Genomic DNA, 21,068 nt, shown 5'->3' with positions numbered 1-21,068 from the left:
TCGCATGAATAATAGGTTGATAACGCATAAAATCGCTCTCATCCGGCCGGTTGCATATCGGACGATCATCTCCGATCCAACCTTTGCGACCTCTGACTGCTATCGTTCGGGGAAATGGGGAACCCCTCTGACCTATATACATCTCTTCGAGACAAGACTTGTGGTACGATGGATGAAGGAACCATTGAACGGTAAGCCGAATAGTTGGCGCTGTCGAGCGGATTAGCTAGATTTCAAGCGTGAAATACGGTGTGCATCCATCCTCTACAGTCAGTTCTTTCGAGCGGTCGACATCGTCCAAAGGTCCGTACAAGCCAGCACAATGCTGGGTGTATATGAACAGGATAGTAACCCAAGCTCCCTGCGCCGACTAGTTTGCCGAAGAATGGACCCATCCAGTCATCCTATGACGACAAGCTAGCCATCTACAGGTAAAGGATCTTACCCCTCGTCCGGGTCGACACCTTACAGAATCCTAACCGCCTTTCGAAACTCATCTAGCCTCTTTAAACAAGCAACCGAGGGAGACCGACCAGGGGGTCGTCCAGGACTATTTGACGTGCTTGGACGAGCGAAATGGTAAGCGCAGGACTTTTCAGACTCAGCGATCGAGTTTTGAATCGGTAGTCGAATCGTGATTGCCTGTCATAGGGATGCGTGGAACAAGCAGAGGGGATCGTCCAAGCAGGACGCTATGGTAGGTGTTGAGCAAAGGAGGCGTGACGGGAGACAAATTGACCGGTTTGTTACAATACCCGCCGCAGGCTGCCTACGTCGACGTCTTGATCAAGGTACGCATCGCATCAGAGTCATCTGGATCTCGCTTGCTCACTCCCGAGAAGTGGTGATCTTTAGCTCTTGTACAGATACCCAAACGAATCCGTAACTCAACGGTACATTGAAGAGCTAGCTGCTTTGGGAAGCGTCACCAGGTCCGAGAGAAGGCGGAAATCGAGAAGAAACTGTGAGCTCGGCTTGATTACCACGAGCCGGACCGCTAGGAAAGCTGAGAATGCGTATTGTTCCGGCTTTTAGCCGACGCAAGCTCGTCGTCGAACGATTCATTCTTGTCATCGCGTCAATCGGAACTTGGCGATGATGCGAACCAAGCGTCGAGACCGAACCCTGCGGGACAAGCTGGGCTCTCCACAGGACCCCTGGCTCAAGAGCCTTTCTTGGCCGTCTGTCCTCCTGGGCCTATTCATCTGCAGCAGTCCGGCTTGCCGCCATTGTTAGAGTCTCCCGATCGGCGCTATGACTCTCGCCAGGCGGAGCAGGGGCAACTAGCCGAGTCCCATCGGTTGGCGGACTCTCCAGCGTACCTAACGAGAAGAGGGAGCGACTCTAGCATCTCGCTCGGTGGCGATGCGCAGTCGCACAAACCGTCAAGGGCACCCTCTGTCGCACAGAGTCAAAAGAGAGCTCGGACGACGGGCGGGAGGAACGATGGGTCGGGGCAACACTTCAGTCGCACACAGGACGGAACAGGTTATCCGATCGGCTCGAGCGGTCAAGGAGGTGGAGTCACCCAAGGTGCGCATACAGATATGGGTCGTACGGAATGGCCCATCGCATCGCCTTGGGAAGGGGTTCCTGCTTCTCGCGGCGGTGCGCTTCCTGCAGCAGGACCCTCTCACCTGCAACGGCCGATTTCGGAAACTTCCTTTCATCCGTTTCGCCCTGCACACCACCAGCATTACTATGACCATATCCACTCGTTACGTGCCACACCTCAGAGTCACCTACGAACAGCGTTTTCGCCCGCTCCTGTGGATCACTGGCGCTCTCCGCACGTCTTTGCCTCGCCTTACGCTGGATTGGCGACACGGGTCCAACCGCCGATGCAGTCTCGCCTCGCACCGCTCAGCACGCTGGCAGGCCAAGCCACACCGGCTCAACTACCGCCCGCAACGGTGGCTGAGCTTCCGGTCGTCCTTGAGCGTATTCAGACGTCGCTGACGGCTTTGCACGAGCGGATCGACTCGATAGAATATGCTCAGACGATGGTCCTTCGCCAGCCTGCCAATCCATGGACGGTCTTGCTTCGGATATTGGGCGTGGGTTCATCGAGCGGGACGGATCAGCGATGGGAACCGCATTACCAGAACCCGTATCAGTTACGTGGACATCCAGTTCAGCGAAGCGGACTGGTAACCCGTGTCGTCGTGCGGTTACTGGGCACGGTCCGGAGGACAATAGTCGACGCCAGTTTCGTGCTCGTCCTGATGAGCTTGTTCGTTGCCGTTGTAGCCGGGATTCGTGGAAGGGGAAGAGGAGGTCGGAGAGCGCTCTTGCAATTCTGGATGACAGTCTTGCGGCGGGCGCGGGCCGCCGGACGATCGCTGCAGGGCAATCATGCAGGGGTGTAAGATCAAGGTTGAACATCGATACCCGCTGTAGAAAGGTTGTAAAGACTCCGTCTAGTTGTAATGAATCTTGTTCTCGGATGTGTAGGATATTTGAGTCGGGTATATACAACGCTTGTGTCTTGTGTCAAGGTGTCGATGCAAGCGGGCCAGCTGAGCCAAAATTCCCCTTTGTCCCTTTGGCCCAGACAGTCAATTCCGTTCTCGCCAGGCTCGTTCCTGCAAGTAGCAACAATGACGACTCTTCAGCTAAGTACCAGGCGCATCAGCAGTCTAGAAACTCACTGTAACCTCTTCCCCATGGTCGACCGTCCATCCGGCCCCTCTAGTCCAATGCTCGGTCGGCGTTCACGGCGATGAAGTGATATGCAACGACGAGGAGCATGGCAGTAACTCCGAGCCCGTTGGCCAGGTTTGTCAAGGTGGTATCGGTAATCATATGGGGGGTGATGAGTGGTCTCAAACGATACTGGAAGGTTGTCGTCCGCACTCGAGCAGGAGTCAGCGAGCAATGCGAAGTAGAGCAGATTAAAGGCAGCGCCGACTTGCCAAGTTCCGCAAAGGGCACAAAAGTCGAGCTCTATCTGAGATTGGTCGTGCTTCTTAATCTCCTTTGCTTGTGAATGTACTACGTATGAGATTCTTTTAGAAACCGGTTTGCCGTGGTTTGAGAGGTCGCATCACGTTACAGGTCGAATATACCAGAGCATTACAAGACCTCGTGCGTGATCTGCGTGATGATGCATCGCCTTATGCGTCCGCGAAGAATCTCAGGTCAGATTGATTACCTGGCAAATCGGACATCTATTCGGCTACGATCGATATTCCACGTAATTGCATGCGATATATAGTAGCTTTCAAGCTTGGCTAGCACTACCTCGCTTCTGACAGTCTTGTCACCGATAGACATACAGATGATGATAGGACCTTCCCCAGAAGATATCCCAAATTGTAACGCGCCTTCGACCAGCTGCACGTCCAGTGTATAATGTCGAGCGTTTTCATCTTTCATTGATGCTGATACTGATGCTGATGCGAGAACGATCCACCCTGTAGCGTATCAGCTCGACTGACGCTGGTCCCCGAGTAGAATGAGCCCTTGTGCTCGTTAGAGAATCTGCTAGATGATAATCAGCTCGAATGCGACTCGAGTAAAGCTTGTCTCACTCACTGCATCACATAGTCATCGATGAACGCCTCCAGTTGCCTTTGGTCCTCTGATCCCTGAGCAGACTGCAATTCCATAGACGTCCCGTCGTCTGACCAAGGGAGGAGCTGATTGTATGCAGCTATGATCACTGGGTCCACCATGACGCCATTGTCGCCCTCACCGCCCTCGCAAACCGCCCTGGCTGCTGCCAATCGCCTTGTACAAATCCTGAGCAAGCTTCCAAATAGTTTCTTGAGATACAGTCGTCGACTTCCCGCCGTTGCGCCGATCGACGAAGCCTGATAAATATCCTCGAAAATGGCCATGACACCTTTGGCAGTTGCTGGAGTCAAAGAAGCGATGTGCTGTCCGAGCGAATCCTAGTCAGATTCTCTTCGAAAAGATTGTGATTCATCGACTCACCTTTGTCAAGAGCAATCCACATTTGGATACATGGAGAGGCACAGAATTCATGCCCCAGAAGAGTAACCCTTGCGGTGACGTGTCAATCGCAATCTGTCGGATGGAGTCTATCGCCGCAAAGATATCGTTCCACAATGTTTCCACTCCTTCCTCGTCGTTGGCGGTGAGTCGAGCGACATTGGTAATATCACGGGCGATAGCCTTTTCCGCCCAGCTCATGAAGGAGCGAGTCGCATGGAGCAGCGAAGTACCGAGGGCTAAGTAAGTCTCAAGTTGCGAATTAGCCTCGAGCCAATCCTACGGAGATATTACGATTTGACTCACGCTTTCGCCCGAGCCAGATCATCGACCACTCGTACCGCAACGGTCGCGCCTTCTCTAACCTCTCCTTGCGCTGCAACCAGTCGGGTTTCGCTTCCCCTTGTAGCGAAAGGACATCGCCTAAGACCGGTACTAAGCCGGCACTGGCAATGAGAACAACATCGGATGGACATTGGTACTGCGGGTGGTCCATATGCCAAGCCTCAATCTTGGCAGCTGATTCCGGTTGGATCATAGAAGGCATTCCTCCGTACATGCCATTCACTCTGTCGATACAGCGGGATTGTGAATTGTACCAAGGCTAGCAGAGTGGAGAAATCTTCACTCACAAGCACTCGAAGAGGCTTAGATGCATCCATGTTCTTTCCCTATTCTGGTAGTCCGAACGAAGGCAAATTGAGTTCGCAGACAATCGTGATGCCTGTATGTCTGCCACTCACGAGTTCTAGCCTCGCCTCCATCTCGTCGGATGGAAGGGGTCGCACGGGAGGTCTGTTCAGCCCGAGCTGGTATGCGATTCTGCAATTTCAAAAACAAGCTCAAATCAACCCATCTTGACCTCGTCCACGCGCAACATGCCACACGGATACCCCTCACCTGACTGCAAAGCCATACCTCAGAGACCCGCTCTTATCTTCGACATCGTTCCAATTGTTGACCAGGCTGATCGCCTGGCATAACTCTACCGACTCTTCTGCCGCCCCAAAGGCCAGACTTATCATGGATTTGGTCCGTTCCCATAATTCTACGTATTTATCCAATCGGAATGTACCGGCGGTTACGGCGAGGATGGCATGAAAGAGGAGAGGAGATGTAGAAGAACAAAAGGCCGGCGTGTGAAGGGCCGGATCTAGAAGTCCGATGCAACCGTTGTGATATTCAAAGAATCTTTGCGGTACATCGTGATTGATACGTCAGCCACCGTGCGCGAATAATCGGTCGCTGATGTCACACCCACCTTTCAAACAGATAGGCTACTTCCTCTGCCGTCAATAAGCCTGGCAAATCCGGTCCGGGGATGATAGGTAGTGGCATCGCCTGTGACACCTGCCCATCCTGCCAAAACATTTGCAAAGCTTCGTCCCGACTGGTCCCAAGGCCTGGAGATGGCGGCGATAGTGTGTACCGTATCCCGTCTTCCCGCTCGGGTGACGCGTTTCTCGACACGTCTCTTGTCGGCGGGATCCCCAGATCGTCCTTGATCTCTTGCACCTCTTGCTGAAAGCTCATCGTCGCTCGAGGTCGCGATCGGGGTCTAACAGATGGTGTATGGGAGCTCCCGGAAGCCAAGTTGCCCATCTGTCCGAGCGAGTCTGAGCCTGGTGAAGAGGAAGGTCGAACGGGCAGGAAAGACGGTTGATGGGCCGCGGTCAATGCTCGCGGATGAGCATTGTTGTTGACGGTATTGGAGTTGAGATTGCGTGGATCGAACATGGAGAAGAGATCATGTAGGGGGGGAGTCTGAAGGGACGAGGATGCCTCATTGTTGGGGTTAGGAAAGCTGTACTGCCCTAACAATGGATGGTTCGAGGTGAGAGGTCCAAACCCCGACTGGCCGGGAAAGTGACTTGGTCCTGGACTGGCCGATGGTAGGGGAACATTCGAGTTCGACGACGATTCTTGCCTGTCACTCAAGGCTTGCCGTTCAGCACTGACACTGCGTAAACATCCGAGAGGGATTTAGATCAAGGAATCCCCCAGTTCGATGGCTCTCGAATGCTCTGCGGCTCACTCGGCTCTTTCTCCTCTCTTCTTACGGGCTGGGTATCGGCATCGCAGGCCATGTTTCACGCATCGCATGCAGGGATCGCCGCTGTTTCGCTGCGGATCATCCTGCAAAGGCTTGCACTTGACCTTGGCAGCTCTACAAGAGACGCAACTGGTCACAGGTCCGACGGTCGTTAATGTACATTTATCGGGTGCTTCTTTCATAAGCTAATAGGAATGCTCACGCTAACTGCCTGACCACGAATGTGTCGTTGTGCGCTTCCTTGTATAACGAGCTCGAGCTCGGTTCCGCTGCCATCGCTGAATGATCCCCAGCAATACGTAGCCGTATGTATTTGGGCGGATCGTGAGTCGGCGAGGAGCTGTAGATCGTGATGATCATCACAGATTATGAAGCAAGTGAGCAAATGATACCAACAAGTGATACGGTGCCATGTGTGTGTGAGTCCTGGGGTTCGGGTGAGACTCGATCGACGGATATCGACGGCCAAGAGCGAGCCAGACGGCCGCCATGAAGCTTCGAGAGATTAGTCACCGTCGGGCATGATGATCTAGCGCTCGGGGGCTATTGGCATCCCGTGTTCTTTCCAGAGGTGAGACTTTCCGCGAAGGTTTCACAATGCGATAGTCGCCGATCACATGTCACATGATCATATCCAAGTTATCGATTGATCCAATGAAAACCATGACGGGAGAACTACTACGCTACTACGCTACTACAGCTACAAAACCGTTTCAATCGCTCGATCCTTACACAGGCCAAGACCTTGTCGTGCCGCTCAATGCCGGATGATTTGTCAATCATGACCCCCCTATCTCGCTCCTCATCTCCAACCTCCAGCACCGTATCATCCGACGGATCTGAGTATTAGGCTCCCGCTCCCTATTGCTTAGAGTACTCGAGCTGCTCCTCGTCCGCATCCCCCTTCTTATCGTGCACCAAAGCCTCGGGGTGGACCTCGAGCTCTTGGTTGACAAGGTCGGTGACGGCTCCGGGACCGTCGAACAATTCCTGTAGAATGAGATCGCGGAACACTCGTCAGCTTTCCCGTTCTTTGTTTCGTAATAAGTATGCGCACCTGGATCGTCTCGAGGGATCTCCCGGCCGTCTCCGGGTAGAAGAACCAGATGTTGGCAATGGTAGCCACGAGCACGACAATGAAAACAAAGTAGTACTTCCACGCACTGTATGTAGGCGAGGAAAAAAACCTGTTAAATAAAGCCGTCCAAGTACTGCAAACGACGTTGACCACTCACATCGCTTCCAAGGCGATCGGATTAACGTAAATGTTGAAAAACGCAGCGGCAAGACTGGTACCTCCGGTAATAGCGAAACCTTTGGTTCGCAAACCGTAAGGCAGAATCTCGAGCGGGTACAAACCGTTTCCGATGGCGGTGAACCCGATGGCGTAGAATCCGTTGAACTACAGCATGCAGGGACGAGTCGCACTTGTGATCAGCCTATACGACCCTTGGCATGATACGAAAGGTTCCGACGATCTCCGCTCACCATGTAGATGAACGCGATTGTGGCCCTTCCCGCAGCATTGGCCCCTTTCTCAGCAAACAAGGCCGAGCAAGTGGTGATGAGAACGTAACAGGCGAGGCATCCGCAAGAGGATGCGAGCCAGAGTGTCCGACGACCCAATCTCTCGGACATCATTGCACCAAAGATCGCTGTGTGGCGGTTCGTTTTCGTCAGACACATATCCCTTCGCTTCAAACGAACATTTTTCGCTGCCTCTCGACTCACCGGCAAACCAGGACCAGATAGACCTATCGTACCCACGCTTCGTAAGCTTCCAGACAACGATATTGTTATGATTGACCACTCACAATCCGCCATTTACGCCGGTCTGCGCTGAAGCCGTGGTGATACCGATAGTGCTCAAAATCTGAGGGAGGTAATAGCTAACGAACCCGATCTACGTCGTCAGCCTGGGGGATCATCCACCAATCGGAATACGCCACCGATCGAGATACGAACGAGATAACTCCGTTTCCCACCCACTGCGAAGAGAAACCGATACATAACAGCAGGTAGAGACGCTGTATAGGCCATTGATAACACAGTCAGAGCGGAGCTTCGAATTAAGGCACGATAACTATCACCTTTCTGTTTCCCGGGGTCCGGAAGAAGGACAGGTAAGATGTCCCCGCAGTTGCGGCCGCTTCTGCTTCGATGGCCATCTTCATCTCCAGGAACTCGTACCTGTCACAAAACTTGTTCAGCCGAGATGCCAGGCGATGCACAACGATCAAACGCGGAAACGTACTGAACCAACTCGTCATCCTCTTTGCCGTTGGCATGGAATTTGGCGAGCACTCGCACAGCATCTTCATGCCTGCCTCTCGACACAAGCCACCTCGGCGAATCATCGTGACAAAAGATCAACAGCAGGATGATTTGAACCGAGCATGGAACAGCTTGCATGAGGACGGGAAGCTTGAACGACCAGTCGCCGTTGATGTTCAGAGTACCAAAGGTGAACTGAACGACGCGGAAAAGTCGACAAAACATGCGGTGAGTTTGTAGATCTCGCTTCTTTGGATATCTGTGAATAGCTCACCCAAGCGGCGATGATGGAACCGACAAAGTAGCTGTTGTCAGGTGGTAGAGGTCATCAGGCTGCAGGCTCGTCTGAAGCGTCGAGCAGTCCACGTACGTCGTGGTGGCGAGACTGGTGGCTTGCGCTCGGAAACGCGGATGGGCGACCTCGGTGACATAGGTGGTACTGTTCAGCCGAAGTCATCAATGAGCTGTTGTCCGTATGGTGATGTGCTTTTTCGGGAATGTATGCTTACCCGGATACCTGTTGCAGACCTGATCCGAACCCCATGACGACACGGCCTCCAATGAACTTGGCGGAACCCCTGACAAAAGTCTGCATGAACGCGCCGGCGATTACGATGGTACCCCCGATCAGAATAGGAACACGACGGCCGTATCTAAAACGATCGTTGAGATGCCTTTAGCGCAAGGCTTCACGTTGCTTGTCAGTCCCGCCACCTGCACTGACCTATCGGCAATGAGAGGACCGATGAGAAATGATCCAAAGGTACCAAGCAAGAGCGAAGCTCCAACAAGACCGATGATGCTGGACTCGAGCGGTCCATCCCGGTCCTCAGCCAACATGGCGAGGAAACGAGGGAGCGCGAACAAGCCTCCGACGAGCGAGCCGTCGTAACCTGAATTTATAGTCGCGCAGTATCTAACGCAAGGTGAACCAGCACGCTTGTCAGACAAGATTCGCCCGCCACAGCGCATGTACACTCGTCTGCTCGCTCACCCCATAGCCATAGCGCCCGCCAACTTGCGCATACCGGGATCTTTCCACCACTTGGGGTGGGCATTGTTAGGAATCTTGGATACATCCATGTGAGTTCCGCTGCTGACGGCAGCTACAGGAGCCATGTTGAGATTACCAGTTACTGAAGCGCTTCTGAAGTGTCTGCTGGACTGATGTTGCAAATGACCTCTTCTCTCGAGTGTCGTTCCAACTTTGGCGAGTCTCTTGCCTTCATCTATGTACTCGTCCTGGATGCACCATTTCTCCCATGTCAAACGCAACATCCGTCAACGTCCGTGTTGCTCTTGGGGCACCGGCTGTCCGGGGTTGGAGACCCGCTGTCGATCACGCGCAATCCATCGATTGCAGGACCCCGTTAAGGTTTCGGTAGTTCACGTGGGACCAAATCTGCCCGTCAGTGCGATCGGGCCGGGCGGAGGTCGCGCGGGCGACAGACGGGCGGTCTCACACCGTCTGAGTGATTGCTCGACCGCTGGACCGAGCTGCCAATTCGTAATAGCGTCTGCGAAACTTGATCGGAGATTCAGATGTTGTCCTCACTTGAAACCCCGTGTTGTATCAGCATTTGGACACAGCTTCGAAGGCTCCGACCTGATGTCGCCCCGCGCTTGGCGCGGTCATCGCTGGGATGAACACCGAAGCCTACGGAGATTGGTTCGACGGTCCCCGAGGGCTTCGGACAACATGACTGATCATTACTGATCTTTATCCAGCATTGTATCCCGTCTCGCTCGCAACCAGATTGGGATATAAGGTGTCGTCAAATGACAGAGGTCCATTGATCTGTCGTGAACAGTTGACTTCCTTTGGCAAACCGAACCTCATCGCCGTGGCCGAATCTACACTCTAAATATGACCATCTCTACCGAACTCTTGAACGGCAACGCGAAGAAGCAGGGAAAGACTTTTGATGTCGATGCGGTCCTTGAAAAGTTGAACGTGGTATGTAGTGCTCCCTAGTCTTCAAGATCTTGTCCATGTCCTCATGAATCGATTGCCTCTGCCATCTTCAATAGTCGGAGAAGATCGCCTTGCTCGCTGGCGCTGACATGTGGCATACGGCGGGATTCCCCGCCAAGGGAGTGCCCTCAGTCCGTCTCTCTGACGGACCGAACGGGGTGCGAGGGACTTTGTGAGTTGTGAGCAGTTTATCCACATCGGACGATTTCAGCTCATCCTCTGCTCTCGTTCGCAGGTTCACGAACGGTACTCCCTCCAACGCTTACCCTTGCGCGCTGGGTATCGCCTCGGCCTGGGACGACAAACACGCAGCCGAAATAGGACACTATCTCGCGGACGAAGCCAAGGCCAAGAATGTGCACGTCGTCTTGGGTCCTACACTCAACATGCAGCGATCTCCTTTGGGAGGTAGGGGTTTCGAGGCGTTCTCCGAAGATCCAGTATTGTGCGGACAAGTCGCGGGGGCATACGTGAAGGGTATGCAAGCCAATGGAGCCGCGGCTACTCCCAAGCACTTTGTCTGTAACGACCAGGAGTTTGAGAGGCAGTCGAGTGACAGTAAGTGTTTGGTCGAATCGCCTGGTCCGTCACCTGCCATTAACTCTGAACGTGGGTTTCAGGTATCGTCCCGATGCGCGCCGTCCGCGAAATCTACCTCGAGCCCTTCCGAATCATGCAAAAGATTGGGAACCCTCGAGCCTACATGACGGGATATAACCGTCTAAACGGGCTCCACGTCTCGGAAAATCACTGGCTCTTGACTCAAGTGCTCAGGGAAGAGTGGGGCTTCGACGGCTGTGTGATGAGCGACTGGTAGGCCCGGATCGGGAACGCGAGGCCCAGCAAATCGCTAACGAAGCGTATCGTCTACGCGCGAACCTCACTAGGACTGGCGTCTATAGTACCGACATCAGCATCAAGGCTGGAATGGACCTAGAGATGCCTGGCCCGGGTGTGTTTCGAGGCGATCAGATCCGTCGCCAGATGAGCGCTGGCAAGTTGGCAGAGTACGACCTGGACCTATGCGTCAAGAGCGTGAGTGCCAGACGCAACGCTTGTCCTAGGCAAGGTCACACGCTAAAGGGCTCTTCTCCCCACAGGTCCTCAAGCTCGCGAAATTCGCCGTCGAATCTGGCCGATCATTCGAGACTGGCGAGACCTCTGTCGACGGCGATGACGTCAAGGCGTTCATGCGCCGGGCTGCCGGCGAGGCCCAGGTCCTCCTAAAGAACGAGAACAACCTGCTGCCCATCCAGCAAGGCCCGAAGAAGATCGCCGTGTTTGGCCAAAACGCCTCTCAGCCGGTGGCGACTGGTGGTGGCTCCGCCACGGTGAAGTCGGCCTACGTCGTCAGTCCCTTGGACGCCATCACTCAGGCTGCCAAGGAGATCGGAGCCGAGGTCGAGTACAACCTCGGTGCGGGCGTTCACTTGCATCTTCCCCCCGCCAAGAAGTACTTCCAACCGAAAGAAGCAGGTGGCCAGCGGGCGACCTTGGAGTTTTGGCTGCCTCCCAACAGCCCTGGAGATGATTGGCTCAGCGATGCTGCCAATGTAGCTCCATCTTCGGCACCCGATCACACGTCTGGACAAGACGATTCCTTCCTCATGCTTCTCGATGGCGATTTCATGCAGATGGCTGTCGCCGATCAATGTCACCGCGTGAGTGTTCCTGTAATTTGTTCACGGTACGTGAGGCCGTCTTGCTCACTTGGTGATCTCATGACCTAGTACACGACTACCTTCGTCCCCGACGAGTCCGGCGACTGGGACATCGGCATGGCTACCTGCGGGAACGCCAACCTTTACTTTGACGGCAAATTGCTCATCGAGAACAACGAAAACTACAAACAGGGTGAACTCTTCTTCACCATGGGATCCGAAGAGAGGCGGGTCGTGGTCAAGGACCTCGTAAAGGGCCAGGCCTACCCCATCGAAGTGCGAGGCAAATTCAAGTACGGTCTAGGTTTCATGCAATTGCCCTTTGGAGTCCAACTTGGCGCCCAGAAGATCGTCGACCCGCAAGACATGATTCGCGCTTCTGCCAAGTTGGCCTCTGCTAGTGATCTCGCGATCGTCATCGTGGGGGTTACGGGAGAGTTCGAGACCGAAGGATTCGACCGAAAGACTTTGGAGTGAGTGCGAATCGAATCGTGAGCACGTATACGTATTTTGTTTCTGACCAGGCCTCTACCGTACATAGCCTTCCGGGAGCGCAAGACGACTTGGTGAAAGCCGTCCTCGCCGCCAACCCGAACACGATAGTGGTTACCCAGACCGGCATGCCCGTCGCTATGCCTTGGCTCGATCAAGCGCACACTCTCGTTCAGTCCTTTCACGGTGGTAACGAAGTCGGCAACGGTATTGCCGATGTCTTGTTCGGCAAGGTCAACCCGTCTGGACGTTTGCCAGTGACATTCCCGTAAGTCGCTGGGACAGGCAATGATTTGCTCCGGACTACGCGCTGACTTGGTTCTCGATATAGCAAACGACTCATCGACGTTCCCGCCACGCTCGGCTTTGGAAACCAGACTGCCAACCCCGGACGAGTCATTTATAACGAAGGTGTTCACGTATGTATCCAGGCGGGGCGATTTTGGGGTGACCGAATCCGCGCTAACAGAATCGTGTCACACAGGTTGGATACCGATACTACGAGTCGTTCGACGTTCCCGTCGCCTTTTCCTTTGGCCATGGATTGTCGTACACCACCTTCGAGCACTCGAACCTCAAAGTCTCGCCCATCTCTTCCGAAGGCGAGTTCGAGGTTACAATCGACGTCAAGAACACGGGTGACCTGGCCGGCAAGGAAGTCGTCCAGGTGTACGTCAAGGACTTGGTCTCTTCCTCGGTCCGACCCGCGCTCGAGTTGAAGGGCTACAGCAAGCTCAGCCTCGAGCCTGGTCAGACCAAGACCGCATCTGTCAAGCTCGACAAGCACGCCTTGAAGTTCTTTGACGAGAGGCGGGACTGGTGGGTCGCCGAAAAGGGAGAGTTTGAGATCCTGGTAGGCTCTACGTTGCAGAGCGCAAAGGAGTCCAAGCACAAGGCGGTGGTTAGTTTGGAGAAGAGTTTGATCTGGAACGACCGTAGGGACTAAAGAGGGTCCTTGAGAGGCTCTGGCAGCCACGCATTGATAAGAATGCTCATGTATCGATAGGCCGAACCGGTATTGATGAGATTGCCTGACAGCCGCCTTTGCGGGCATAAGACTGTTGCACGTCGCCTTTCCTACGTTATGAAGGCATGCCTCCTGTCGAGGAAGTCGGTGGACCGAGTGTGTTGGTTGACGTCTAAATCGAGAGACTTTAAACGTCTACATCTTTCGATGGAATCGTCTCGGATTGGACGTTGCGAATCGCAGAACTTGTCTCCCATCGCCATAATTCCCCAGTACGAGGTCGATGTATCGTAATCTAGCCATGTATATGTCTTGTGCAGTCAATAATAATAATGTCTGTAATGTCAGTGGGTGTCCTGAGCGTCATAGCTATGATACAGTAGTAGGCCAGCAGCATCATCATCTGCCTCTGACTAGGAAGCGCGTCGCCTCCCTCCTCCTCCCTCCCTTCCCCGGCGGTCGAGGCCGACCTCGGCACATGAAGTAGACCCTGACCTTCGCAGAGATTCGACAAGTCGATCCGGTTCTCTGCTTCGCCAACGCAACAACCCACAAGTAAACACATCACCCATCCTCTCGTGCTGAGTAGGGTCAGACAGCAACATTTACAACGATGTCGGGATCGTATCAGCCGGCTGTCGGGATCTTTCCAACGACGTCTGTCAGGGTCAGTCTTGCTCGAGCGCTCTCTTGTCAAGCATCTAGGGGCTGAACTTCTCCGTGCGACGAGACAGGACGCAGCGGAATCTCTGGCCATAGACAAGATATCGGAAGAGACATGCCAGGCTATCGCTGGGGACGTCGAGTATAGGCTCAACCTGATCATCCAAGAAGCCCACAAGTTTATGCGTCATGCAAAGAGGACGACTATGATGCCAGAGGATATCGACTATGCGTTGCAAGCTCTGAACGTGCAGGTGAGTGTCGAGAGGGACTACAAACGAGTCGCCGACATCTGATCATCATGTATGACTGTATGATAGCCCATCCTCCATCCTCCCAAACCGCTCTACAAGCCGGCTTTCCAGCCAGTCTATCCTCCCGAGACCGCAATCACCGCTTCAAATCCTCAACTGTATTACCTGAAAGACGAAGAGATCGACCTAGCTACCTTTCTCAAAAACGCACATACGACACCGGCGAGAGCGACCGTAGGAGGAGAGGCGGGTGTGAGGTGGAAGGCCCATTGGCTGGCGGTGGAGGGGATACAGCCGTTGACCAAGGAGAACCCTATCTCTCAGATCAGTAAGTTTGACGCCGGAACAGCTTCGAATGTATGGTCATCGTACTCATTTCACTCGCCTCGCAGACAACTCGTCCGTCGCGGCTCAGGCCGCATCCAAGCAATCGTCCGCCGCGCGACCAACAGCTACGGGAGTCGAGTCGTTGGCCAGATCGCATCTCTCTCAAGAATTTCAATTGCTCTTCCGTCGACTTACAGAAGGCCTGGTACCAGACCCAGCGCTCGCCACGGTATCCGCTATCCCGTCAACGCCGAGCACGGAAATCCCTCCACCATCCGCTGGACCTTCACGACCCTCAGCTGCTGGAAGCCAGAATCAAGTCACGTTATCGGAATCAGAGAGGATCCGCAGCGCATCGCTCGCAACCTTGTCCCTGGACCCTTCGTTGTCGGACCTGGTTCCCTACCTGGTCCGATGGCTGAGCGAGAACATCAGCTCGAGCGTCTCGGCAGGAAAGGAAGGTCGATCTACGGTAGAATTAGGGTATTTGGTGGATGCGCTCGTCGCTCTGGTCAAGAATCCGGCGTTGTTCATCGAACCATATGTGAGTCTAGTCCAGGTCGTCACACACCAATTATGAGCATCAAACTGATCTTCGCGAGAAATCGCTTCTACAGCTGCATCAACTCCTGCCCCCGATACTCTCCATCTTGCTCTCCATTCCACTCGGTCGAAGCAACAGCGCCACCAAAGAAAAAGTTACCGCTAAATCCGTCCGCACAAAAGCAGCTGAACTGCTTGGTTCGCTCATCTCCTCATTTTCCGCGGATTACGAGACGCTCATGCCCCGTGAGTCGAGACAAGTCGGCACGATATGCGATCCAGACACTGACGGCCACACTGACGATCAACGTCGCAGGTGTCGCTCGCACATTGACTCGAGCTTTGGCTTCTCCAGCCAGTATCAAAGCGCCTGTTCCAACCGGCCTGCTTGGCAAGCAAGAGATGATTTCTGCGGCTGGGCGTTACGAAGGAGCCTTGCTCGGGCTCGGCGCGATGGGCAAGCAGACGGTGATACATGCATTGCTGGGCAATGGCGGGGAGCGGCTTCGCATCCTAGGAGGAGAGGTGGACAAGTTGGCTGAAACTGAACGAGAGGGAGTGATTTCCACTGCAGTCGTGGGTATCTTCGGGGCGACGAAAGATCAAAGGCATCCATGCTGACATGTCATCTCTGCAGGATGCCCTGACTAGACTTCAATCCAAGTCTGAGCCTGATGATATCGCCGTTGACATCGATGAGGATGCTTTGAAAGCATCCGTAGGGAACACGTTTGGAGCAGCGATTGCACGATCCAGCACCTTAGGCGAGGCCGTGCTACAGCATCTGCATAAGAGCGATTGAGGGTTGCTGAACATTGCACACTGTATTATCAAATAACGACCAGACTACAACTTCGTTGTGGAAGCACCTTATGTCATGAACGTCCTAATCCCACTCGTCGTCGCTTTCCTCTTCATCGCTGTCTCCCATGTCTCCCTTGCGCTGTGCTAAAGCAGCCGCGAGCGAGGAAGCAAGATCTGGACCTGCGAGACAGATGCGCTTCGAGTCAGCTATTGACTTTGCGGCGCGACCATGAGGAACACAGGCTTACCGTCATCCGAAGCCATTGCAGCTCCGGCAGCACCTCCGACTGCTGCTCCACCCACTGCAGCCGCCGCACCCGCACCTGCTCGACTGCTACTGGCCTGCGGAGCTGGCGAGTCGGGTCCTCCAGTCTACGAATCGCCGGGCTGTCTTAGCGATTGACTCTATCTTCAAGATCGCGTGGGGGAAAACTCACCTTTTTGAGGACGTGAACACCTTTGCCCTGGATACTCGCCAGTAGGGCTGACCTACCGTCACCCCCAGCGGCTGGCACAGGCGGAGCAAGCGGTGCTCTGCCACCTGATGGAGGTGGGGGTGGCGGTGGAGCTGGAGGTGCACCCATACCACCGCCCATAGGAGGTGGAGGTGGAGGAGGCGGGGGAGGTGGCGCTGCAGACCCACGACCTGGCATAGGTGGCGGCGGAGGTGGCATAGCCCCTCTACCAGGAGGAAGAGGCGGAGCCGGCGGCGGCGGGGGCACAGAGTTACGAGAAGGAGCCGATCGACCAGGAAGGCCAGGTGGTGGTGGAGGAGGCGGGGGAGGGGGAGGTGCATCGTCGTAGACGTCTTGTCTAGCCGCACTACGGGATGCAGGAGGTGGGGGTGGGGCCTTTCTCTTGGTTGTCGGAGCTGCCGGTTTCTTTACGGCGGCCTGAATCAAGGTCAAACGGTAAGTGAAGAACTTGCAGCGCGCAGAAGAGAGCAAACCCTACCTTTTCTATACCACCTTGTTGCGCAACAAAGTCCTTGATGAACTGCTCGTTCTCCTGGATCTGTTCAGCGCTGTGTGGGAGACATTATCAATCACCAAAAGCCAGGCATCTTGACCGCAGAGACCTACCTGACACCCTGCATGCCCAATTGGTCCAACAAGTTTTGCCAACTAGGGTCGACGCCAACCGACGTGAAGCCCTTTTCATTATCATATCCCATATGAGCGACATGCTGGAACGATTCGCTTTTCTGCAGTACCGGCGAGAAAGCAAGATCAGTTCCGTTTTCTTTTCTTCTGTGTGCCTCGCTTGCCGACGAACCGGTGCGGAAATGGCCGATTTGTCAATCTTGAACAGGTTGTTGAACCTGCTCCTCTTCTTCTTCTCGGGAGATTTAGCAGCTGCTGCCTTTTCTGCCGGTTTCGCAGCAGCTACAAACGATCATATTGAAATCAGTCGGATGTTAGACGCTAATCGACAAGACCTAAACTCACCCCTCAGGTATTTCCCTCGCTTGCTGACCTTCTTGTAGAAATCGTTCGCTTCGACCTCTGAAGCGAAGACAAAGGCGACTTGTGAGTTCTGGGAAGTCATGAAGGAGATCAGCAGGGACGAATCTCGGCTGAGAGGAACTGTGCTGTGCCCTACGTCTCCGCCGAACGAGTGGAAGAACCCTCGATCCTGGTTATACTCGATCTCGAGCGGCAGTTCATGCTCCCATACTACACCTCTTGTACTCTGTACGAGATAACGTTAGCCTGGTAGTCACCCGACCGGCCTTTCTTCCAAGACCGAGACTACCCACGATGAGATCGACCACCCTGAACCAAAGACCCCCTTTCACCTTGTCTTGACAGAACGTGAGGGCTCCCTGGATACCAGTATACGCCCATCTGTATGGCAACGATGGTCAACGGTCACCCAGAAACACTACATACACCACTACATCGAATCCGGGCACTCACGAAGACTCTCCATCGTGTGCTTGATAGACCCTGGCTACGGTCGCATCGATAATCTTGTTGCTGCCGCTCAAACACTTTTTCACTCGACTCTTGTCTTCGGTCGTCAGCGTAGTAGGCGGAGACATAGCTGATGGTCCACGAGATCGTTCGAATGATTCCTGCAGCTACTGCAGTGTCGTAGCAGCCTTGTCGTACTCTGTTGAGCGTTAGAGTTGAATCTCGAGGTCGAGGTCGTTTGAGCGAAATACGTCACCACGTACGGGCCCCGCCGCGTGGGGGATTGCCCTTCTCGGGTCCCCTTCCGACGGATCATCCCAAGCTCGACAAGTTCAATCAGCCGACCGGCACATCTGCTTTCTATATCGTTTCAATCGTCCATGAGGGGTCAAGTAGCTATTCGTCAAACGAGGGTGTGTATATGAGGTTCTCTATTCTACTTTGGTGGTCATTATTTTCAGGCTCGTCAAAAGGTCCATCTCGTTTCAGACCGGCTCTAGAACATGGTCAAGAATAGTCCGGCGAGGACGGTCATCGCACCAGCGACCACCGGGATCTTGGCATCGACGAATCCGGCGCTCTTGCTGTCTCCTCCACTGCTGGATCCAGTCGCCGTGCTCGAGCAAATCTTGTTGTCCTGGTTGAGCGAGGCCGGCACAAAGACCTGAGGCGCGCCGTCCTGGACGGTGACATCGAGCGACTTGTCGCCGTTGGTGCTGTAAGTCTTGCAACCGATGACGTCCAACAGCTGCGTGTTGGCGTCGTAAGCGAGATTGTTCAGCTTCATCGTGTTGCTACCCGACCCGGCACCCCGGTTGGACAGAACCGAGAGCATGGGAGGCTTGGAGATAGCAATCTCGCTGTCGGTCGAGTCGGCGATCGAAGCTTTGGTGGTGTAGAATGAAGGTTGAGCCTGGCCCATGACCGATCGAGCCGTGTTGAGCTTGCCGAAATGCTTGTACATGTCGGTCTCCGTGTTAAAGTTGCTGAGCCACATGGCCTCCCTGTTTTCGTAATCAATCTCGCCACCGGTAAAGCCCTGTCCACAGTGACGCATGCTCAGCGCTGAGACCCGAGGCACACGACCGACACTCGGGCGACTCACCTGCTCTTGTCCGTAGTAGACGTAGGGGATTCCATCGCTGACAAAGGGGAACGTAGCCGCGTTCATGATCAACATTTTGTCGTTCACGGTGGCTTCGAACCGGGAATTGTCGTGGTTGTCCAAAAAGTTTCCCAACATGGTCGTGTCGTCAAACGTCGTGGTGAGCGTAGTGACCATTTCTGACAACGCGCTCATGTTTCCGCTCGTCGAGTTGAAGGCGGCCTTGAGGGGAAAGTAGACGGGATAGTTGAACACGCTGTCCATGGACTGCTTTTGGTACGCGGCGACGTAGGGAGGGTAGCCATCGAGGACCTCGCCGACGGCGTAGACCCCGGCAGCGTCGACGAAAGCGGGCCAGAAGTCCTGAAGAAGCGAAGACGCTATTAGTCTCACGGCTCACGGACGTCATCGTCCTAATCGCGGATCCGAAGCTCACCTTTCGAACGTGCTTGACGGTGTCGATCCTGATGGCCTCGAACCCGTAATCGGCGATCAGACCCTTGATCCACGAGTTGAAAATCTGAACGACATTGGGATCCTCCGTGTCGAGATCCTGGAGCGTAACGTCAGTGTTGCCGAGGGAACACTGCTCTACGTTCGTTTGGTTGTTGTAGTCTAGAGTCGAGGGGCGTTGCGAATGTCAGACGAGAAGATTCACGCGACACGTCGAGAACGCAATCTTGTCCGACTCACCATCGACCCAGCAGAAGGGATGGTACTGCGCGGTGCTGTTGAAAGGACCGTAGGAATCGTTCGGGATAAAGTTGCCCGAGGCCGTCGCCGCGACGTGGTTGACGACCTGGTTGCAGGGCGAGGCATTACTAATCAGCCAACGTGTCCTCAGGAATCTGTTTCTCCTCGAGTATGGTCTGTACTGACGACGTCGACCATGATCCCCATATCCTTGGCTTTGGCCTGACTGATCAGGTCCTTCAGATCGGCTTCGCTTCCGAACGCTTCATTGAGGCTGTAGATGTCCTGCGAAAAGGGTCAACCATATCGCCAAGTATCAGCGCTGTGCGTGAGACTCTCACGTGGATTCGGAGCATCCTGCTCGACGACGCCGACAGGGCGACTCACCTGGGTCCAGTAACCGTGATACGATTCCCCAAGAGATGTGTTCCCTCCGATGTTCTAGCAAAGAGGGCAATTTCGGTCTTCCTATCAGCTCCTGATACTGAACGAGATCCAAGGTCGAGAGAAATAGGGGTAGGCCACTCACCGAGACAATGGGCGAGATCCAGATCTACGATGGCCGAGAAGCGATTCGAAGGTCAAAGTCGATTAAGCTCTGTCTCCGCGACGAAAAGGTGGCGGCGGACTCGTTCGGAGACTCACGACGTCGAATCCCATGCCCTTGATGTAATCCAGCTTGCCGGCGAGTCCCTTGTAGGTGCCTCCACAGTAACTCCTGCGAGAGACGAGATTTGGAGAGTCAGTCATGAAGATGAGCCAGACCGTACGAATCGACGCGGCATGGGGTCCACTCACATGGCAGAGACATCACAAGGCTGGGTCGTGGACCCGTCGCTGGTTGCGAACCTATCCGTCAAGACCTATACAGTAGTGTCGACACAGATGAACCCATATCAATTCGCCGTCTCGGTCGCTCCGAGTTTGTCACGAGGCACGGACAGAGACTGACCTGATAGACGGCCTTGCTACGCATAGCATCGTTGTCGTACGCCTGTGCCAGGCCTGCGAGGGAACAGACCGCCAGGGATCCGAGGGTCGCTAGAGAGAGCATCTTGCGTATAGATCTTGTAGAGGAGATTGAGCGAATGAGGTTTCCGTTGTGTGGAAAGACGGTAGCGTGTGTGCGTGAGGTATATTGTCTTGTGTTTTGTGTCGTTTTGATCGTGGTCTTGATCGGAGTGTAGCTAGGTCGAGCGGTTCGTGAACGTGTGCGGCGGCGGTTATCGAAACTCGCACAAAGGACGGTCTATGTGGGTGATCGTGGGATCCGGTGAGTTATGATCTGTGTGAGTCGTTCTTGATGGTATGAAGAGAGGAGGTATCGGCGGGGTGTAGCTGGTGGCTGGTGGTGGAATGAGCATGACCTTGAGAGTGTGGTGTG

General features: G+C 54.4%; 6 protein-coding genes across 6 annotated transcripts; 2 read left to right on the top strand and 4 right to left on the bottom strand.

The window, feature by feature from the left end:
- The first annotated feature begins 5 nt into the window (after nt 1-5).
- On the top strand, nt 6-1,260 carry HD553DRAFT_13599 (acyl CoA binding protein-domain-containing protein). The gene is made up of 7 exons (XM_046176633.1): nt 6-191; nt 271-303; nt 375-431; nt 502-579; nt 652-791; nt 856-964; nt 1,036-1,260. Exons 1-6 carry the CDS (start codon nt 115-117, stop codon nt 900-902), a joined length of 432 nt encoding a protein of 143 aa, XP_046040342.1. The 5' UTR covers nt 6-114; the 3' UTR covers nt 903-964; nt 1,036-1,260.
- Nucleotides 1,261-3,173: 1,913 nt separating this feature from the next.
- HD553DRAFT_303149 (uncharacterized protein) lies at nt 3,174-6,621 on the bottom strand. Its single transcript, XM_046178835.1, has 9 exons — nt 6,213-6,621; nt 5,993-6,139; nt 5,219-5,917; nt 4,858-5,148; nt 4,701-4,779; nt 4,590-4,633; nt 4,264-4,526; nt 3,940-4,196; nt 3,174-3,881 (listed from the first exon to the last, which is right to left on the bottom strand). The coding sequence occupies exons 1-9, from the start codon at nt 6,368-6,370 to the stop codon at nt 3,534-3,536; spliced, it is 2,286 nt and encodes a 761-aa protein (XP_046040341.1). The 5' UTR covers nt 6,371-6,621; the 3' UTR covers nt 3,174-3,533.
- Nucleotides 6,622-6,871: 250 nt separating this feature from the next.
- On the bottom strand, nt 6,872-9,367 carry HD553DRAFT_266640 (putative hexose transport-related protein; the record flags this gene model as incomplete). Its single annotated transcript, XM_046177490.1, has 14 exons — nt 6,872-7,000; nt 7,068-7,173; nt 7,246-7,412; nt 7,499-7,665; nt 7,742-7,764; nt 7,825-7,899; nt 7,976-8,037; nt 8,101-8,200; nt 8,265-8,479; nt 8,559-8,589; nt 8,655-8,723; nt 8,794-8,937; nt 9,009-9,200; nt 9,279-9,367. 14 exons carry the CDS (start codon nt 9,365-9,367, stop codon nt 6,872-6,874), a joined length of 1,569 nt encoding a protein of 522 aa, XP_046040340.1.
- Nucleotides 9,368-10,151: 784 nt separating this feature from the next.
- On the top strand, nt 10,152-16,064 carry HD553DRAFT_333150 (uncharacterized protein; the record flags this gene model as incomplete). The annotated part of the gene is made up of 19 exons (XM_046182091.1): nt 10,152-10,241; nt 10,316-10,431; nt 10,495-10,817; nt 10,880-11,056; nt 11,077-11,294; nt 11,360-11,920; nt 11,990-12,393; nt 12,462-12,680; nt 12,744-12,831; nt 12,882-13,313; nt 13,419-13,535; nt 13,797-13,934; nt 13,969-14,046; nt 14,114-14,296; nt 14,363-14,624; nt 14,689-15,167; nt 15,241-15,412; nt 15,483-15,742; nt 15,804-16,064. The coding sequence occupies 19 exons, from the start codon at nt 10,152-10,154 to the stop codon at nt 15,966-15,968; spliced, it is 4,482 nt and encodes a 1,493-aa protein (XP_046040339.1). The 3' UTR covers nt 15,969-16,064.
- HD553DRAFT_330360 (uncharacterized protein) lies at nt 16,053-18,069 on the bottom strand (the record flags this gene model as incomplete). Its single annotated transcript, XM_046181971.1, has 10 exons — nt 17,890-18,069; nt 17,730-17,817; nt 17,573-17,662; nt 17,419-17,506; nt 17,246-17,355; nt 17,053-17,174; nt 16,925-16,994; nt 16,408-16,863; nt 16,219-16,342; nt 16,053-16,150 (listed from the first exon to the last, which is right to left on the bottom strand). Exons 1-10 carry the CDS (start codon nt 18,012-18,014, stop codon nt 16,053-16,055), a joined length of 1,371 nt encoding a protein of 456 aa, XP_046040338.1. The 5' UTR covers nt 18,015-18,069.
- A 157-nt stretch (nt 18,070-18,226) lies between these two features.
- On the bottom strand, nt 18,227-21,046 carry HD553DRAFT_333148 (putative alpha-amylase precursor). The gene is made up of 10 exons (XM_046182090.1): nt 20,637-21,046; nt 20,483-20,547; nt 20,330-20,402; nt 20,214-20,237; nt 20,072-20,125; nt 19,871-19,969; nt 19,685-19,790; nt 19,428-19,606; nt 18,992-19,354; nt 18,227-18,925 (listed from the first exon to the last, which is right to left on the bottom strand). Exons 1-10 carry the CDS (start codon nt 20,736-20,738, stop codon nt 18,383-18,385), a joined length of 1,608 nt encoding a protein of 535 aa, XP_046040337.1. The 5' UTR covers nt 20,739-21,046; the 3' UTR covers nt 18,227-18,382.
- Nucleotides 21,047-21,068: the final 22 nt, after the last annotated feature.

The sequence above is a fragment of the Filobasidium floriforme genome (assembly GCF_021052385.1).
Source record: "Filobasidium floriforme strain CBS 6241 chromosome Unknown HD553scaffold_1, whole genome shotgun sequence".
In the NCBI taxonomy this organism is placed as follows: Eukaryota; Fungi; Basidiomycota; class Tremellomycetes; order Filobasidiales; family Filobasidiaceae; genus Filobasidium; species Filobasidium floriforme.
This window is presented reverse-complemented; position numbering and strand designations above follow the sequence as displayed.

Bases quoted from the DNA above. Each gene is read 5' to 3' on its own strand.
- HD553DRAFT_13599 (XM_046176633.1), top strand. From the start codon at position 115: ATGGGGAACCCCTCTGACCTATATACATCTCTTCGAGACAAGACTTGT. The intron at 192-270 runs GTAAGCCGAATA...CATCCTCTACAG, and splicing joins GATGAAGGAACCATTGAACG to TCAGTTCTTTCGAGCGGTCG. The intron at 304-374 runs GTCCGTACAAGC...TGCGCCGACTAG, and splicing joins GCGGTCGACATCGTCCAAAG to TTTGCCGAAGAATGGACCCA.
- HD553DRAFT_303149 (XM_046178835.1), bottom strand. From the start codon at position 6,370: ATGATCATCACGATCTACAGCTCCTCGCCGACTCACGATCCGCCCAAA. The intron at 4,634-4,700 runs GTGAGTGGCAGA...TCGGACTACCAG, and splicing joins TGGAGGCGAGGCTAGAACTC to AATAGGGAAAGAACATGGAT. The intron at 4,527-4,589 runs GTGAGTGAAGAT...CTGTATCGACAG, and splicing joins CTAAGCCTCTTCGAGTGCTT to AGTGAATGGCATGTACGGAG.
- HD553DRAFT_333148 (XM_046182090.1), bottom strand. From the start codon at position 20,738: ATGCTCTCTCTAGCGACCCTCGGATCCCTGGCGGTCTGTTCCCTCGCA. The intron at 20,403-20,482 runs GTGAGTGGACCC...CGTCTCTCGCAG, and splicing joins CCTTGTGATGTCTCTGCCAT to GAGTTACTGTGGAGGCACCT. The intron at 19,607-19,684 runs GTGAGTCGGACA...CCTCGACTCTAG, and splicing joins TCCCTTCTGCTGGGTCGATG to ACTACAACAACCAAACGAAC.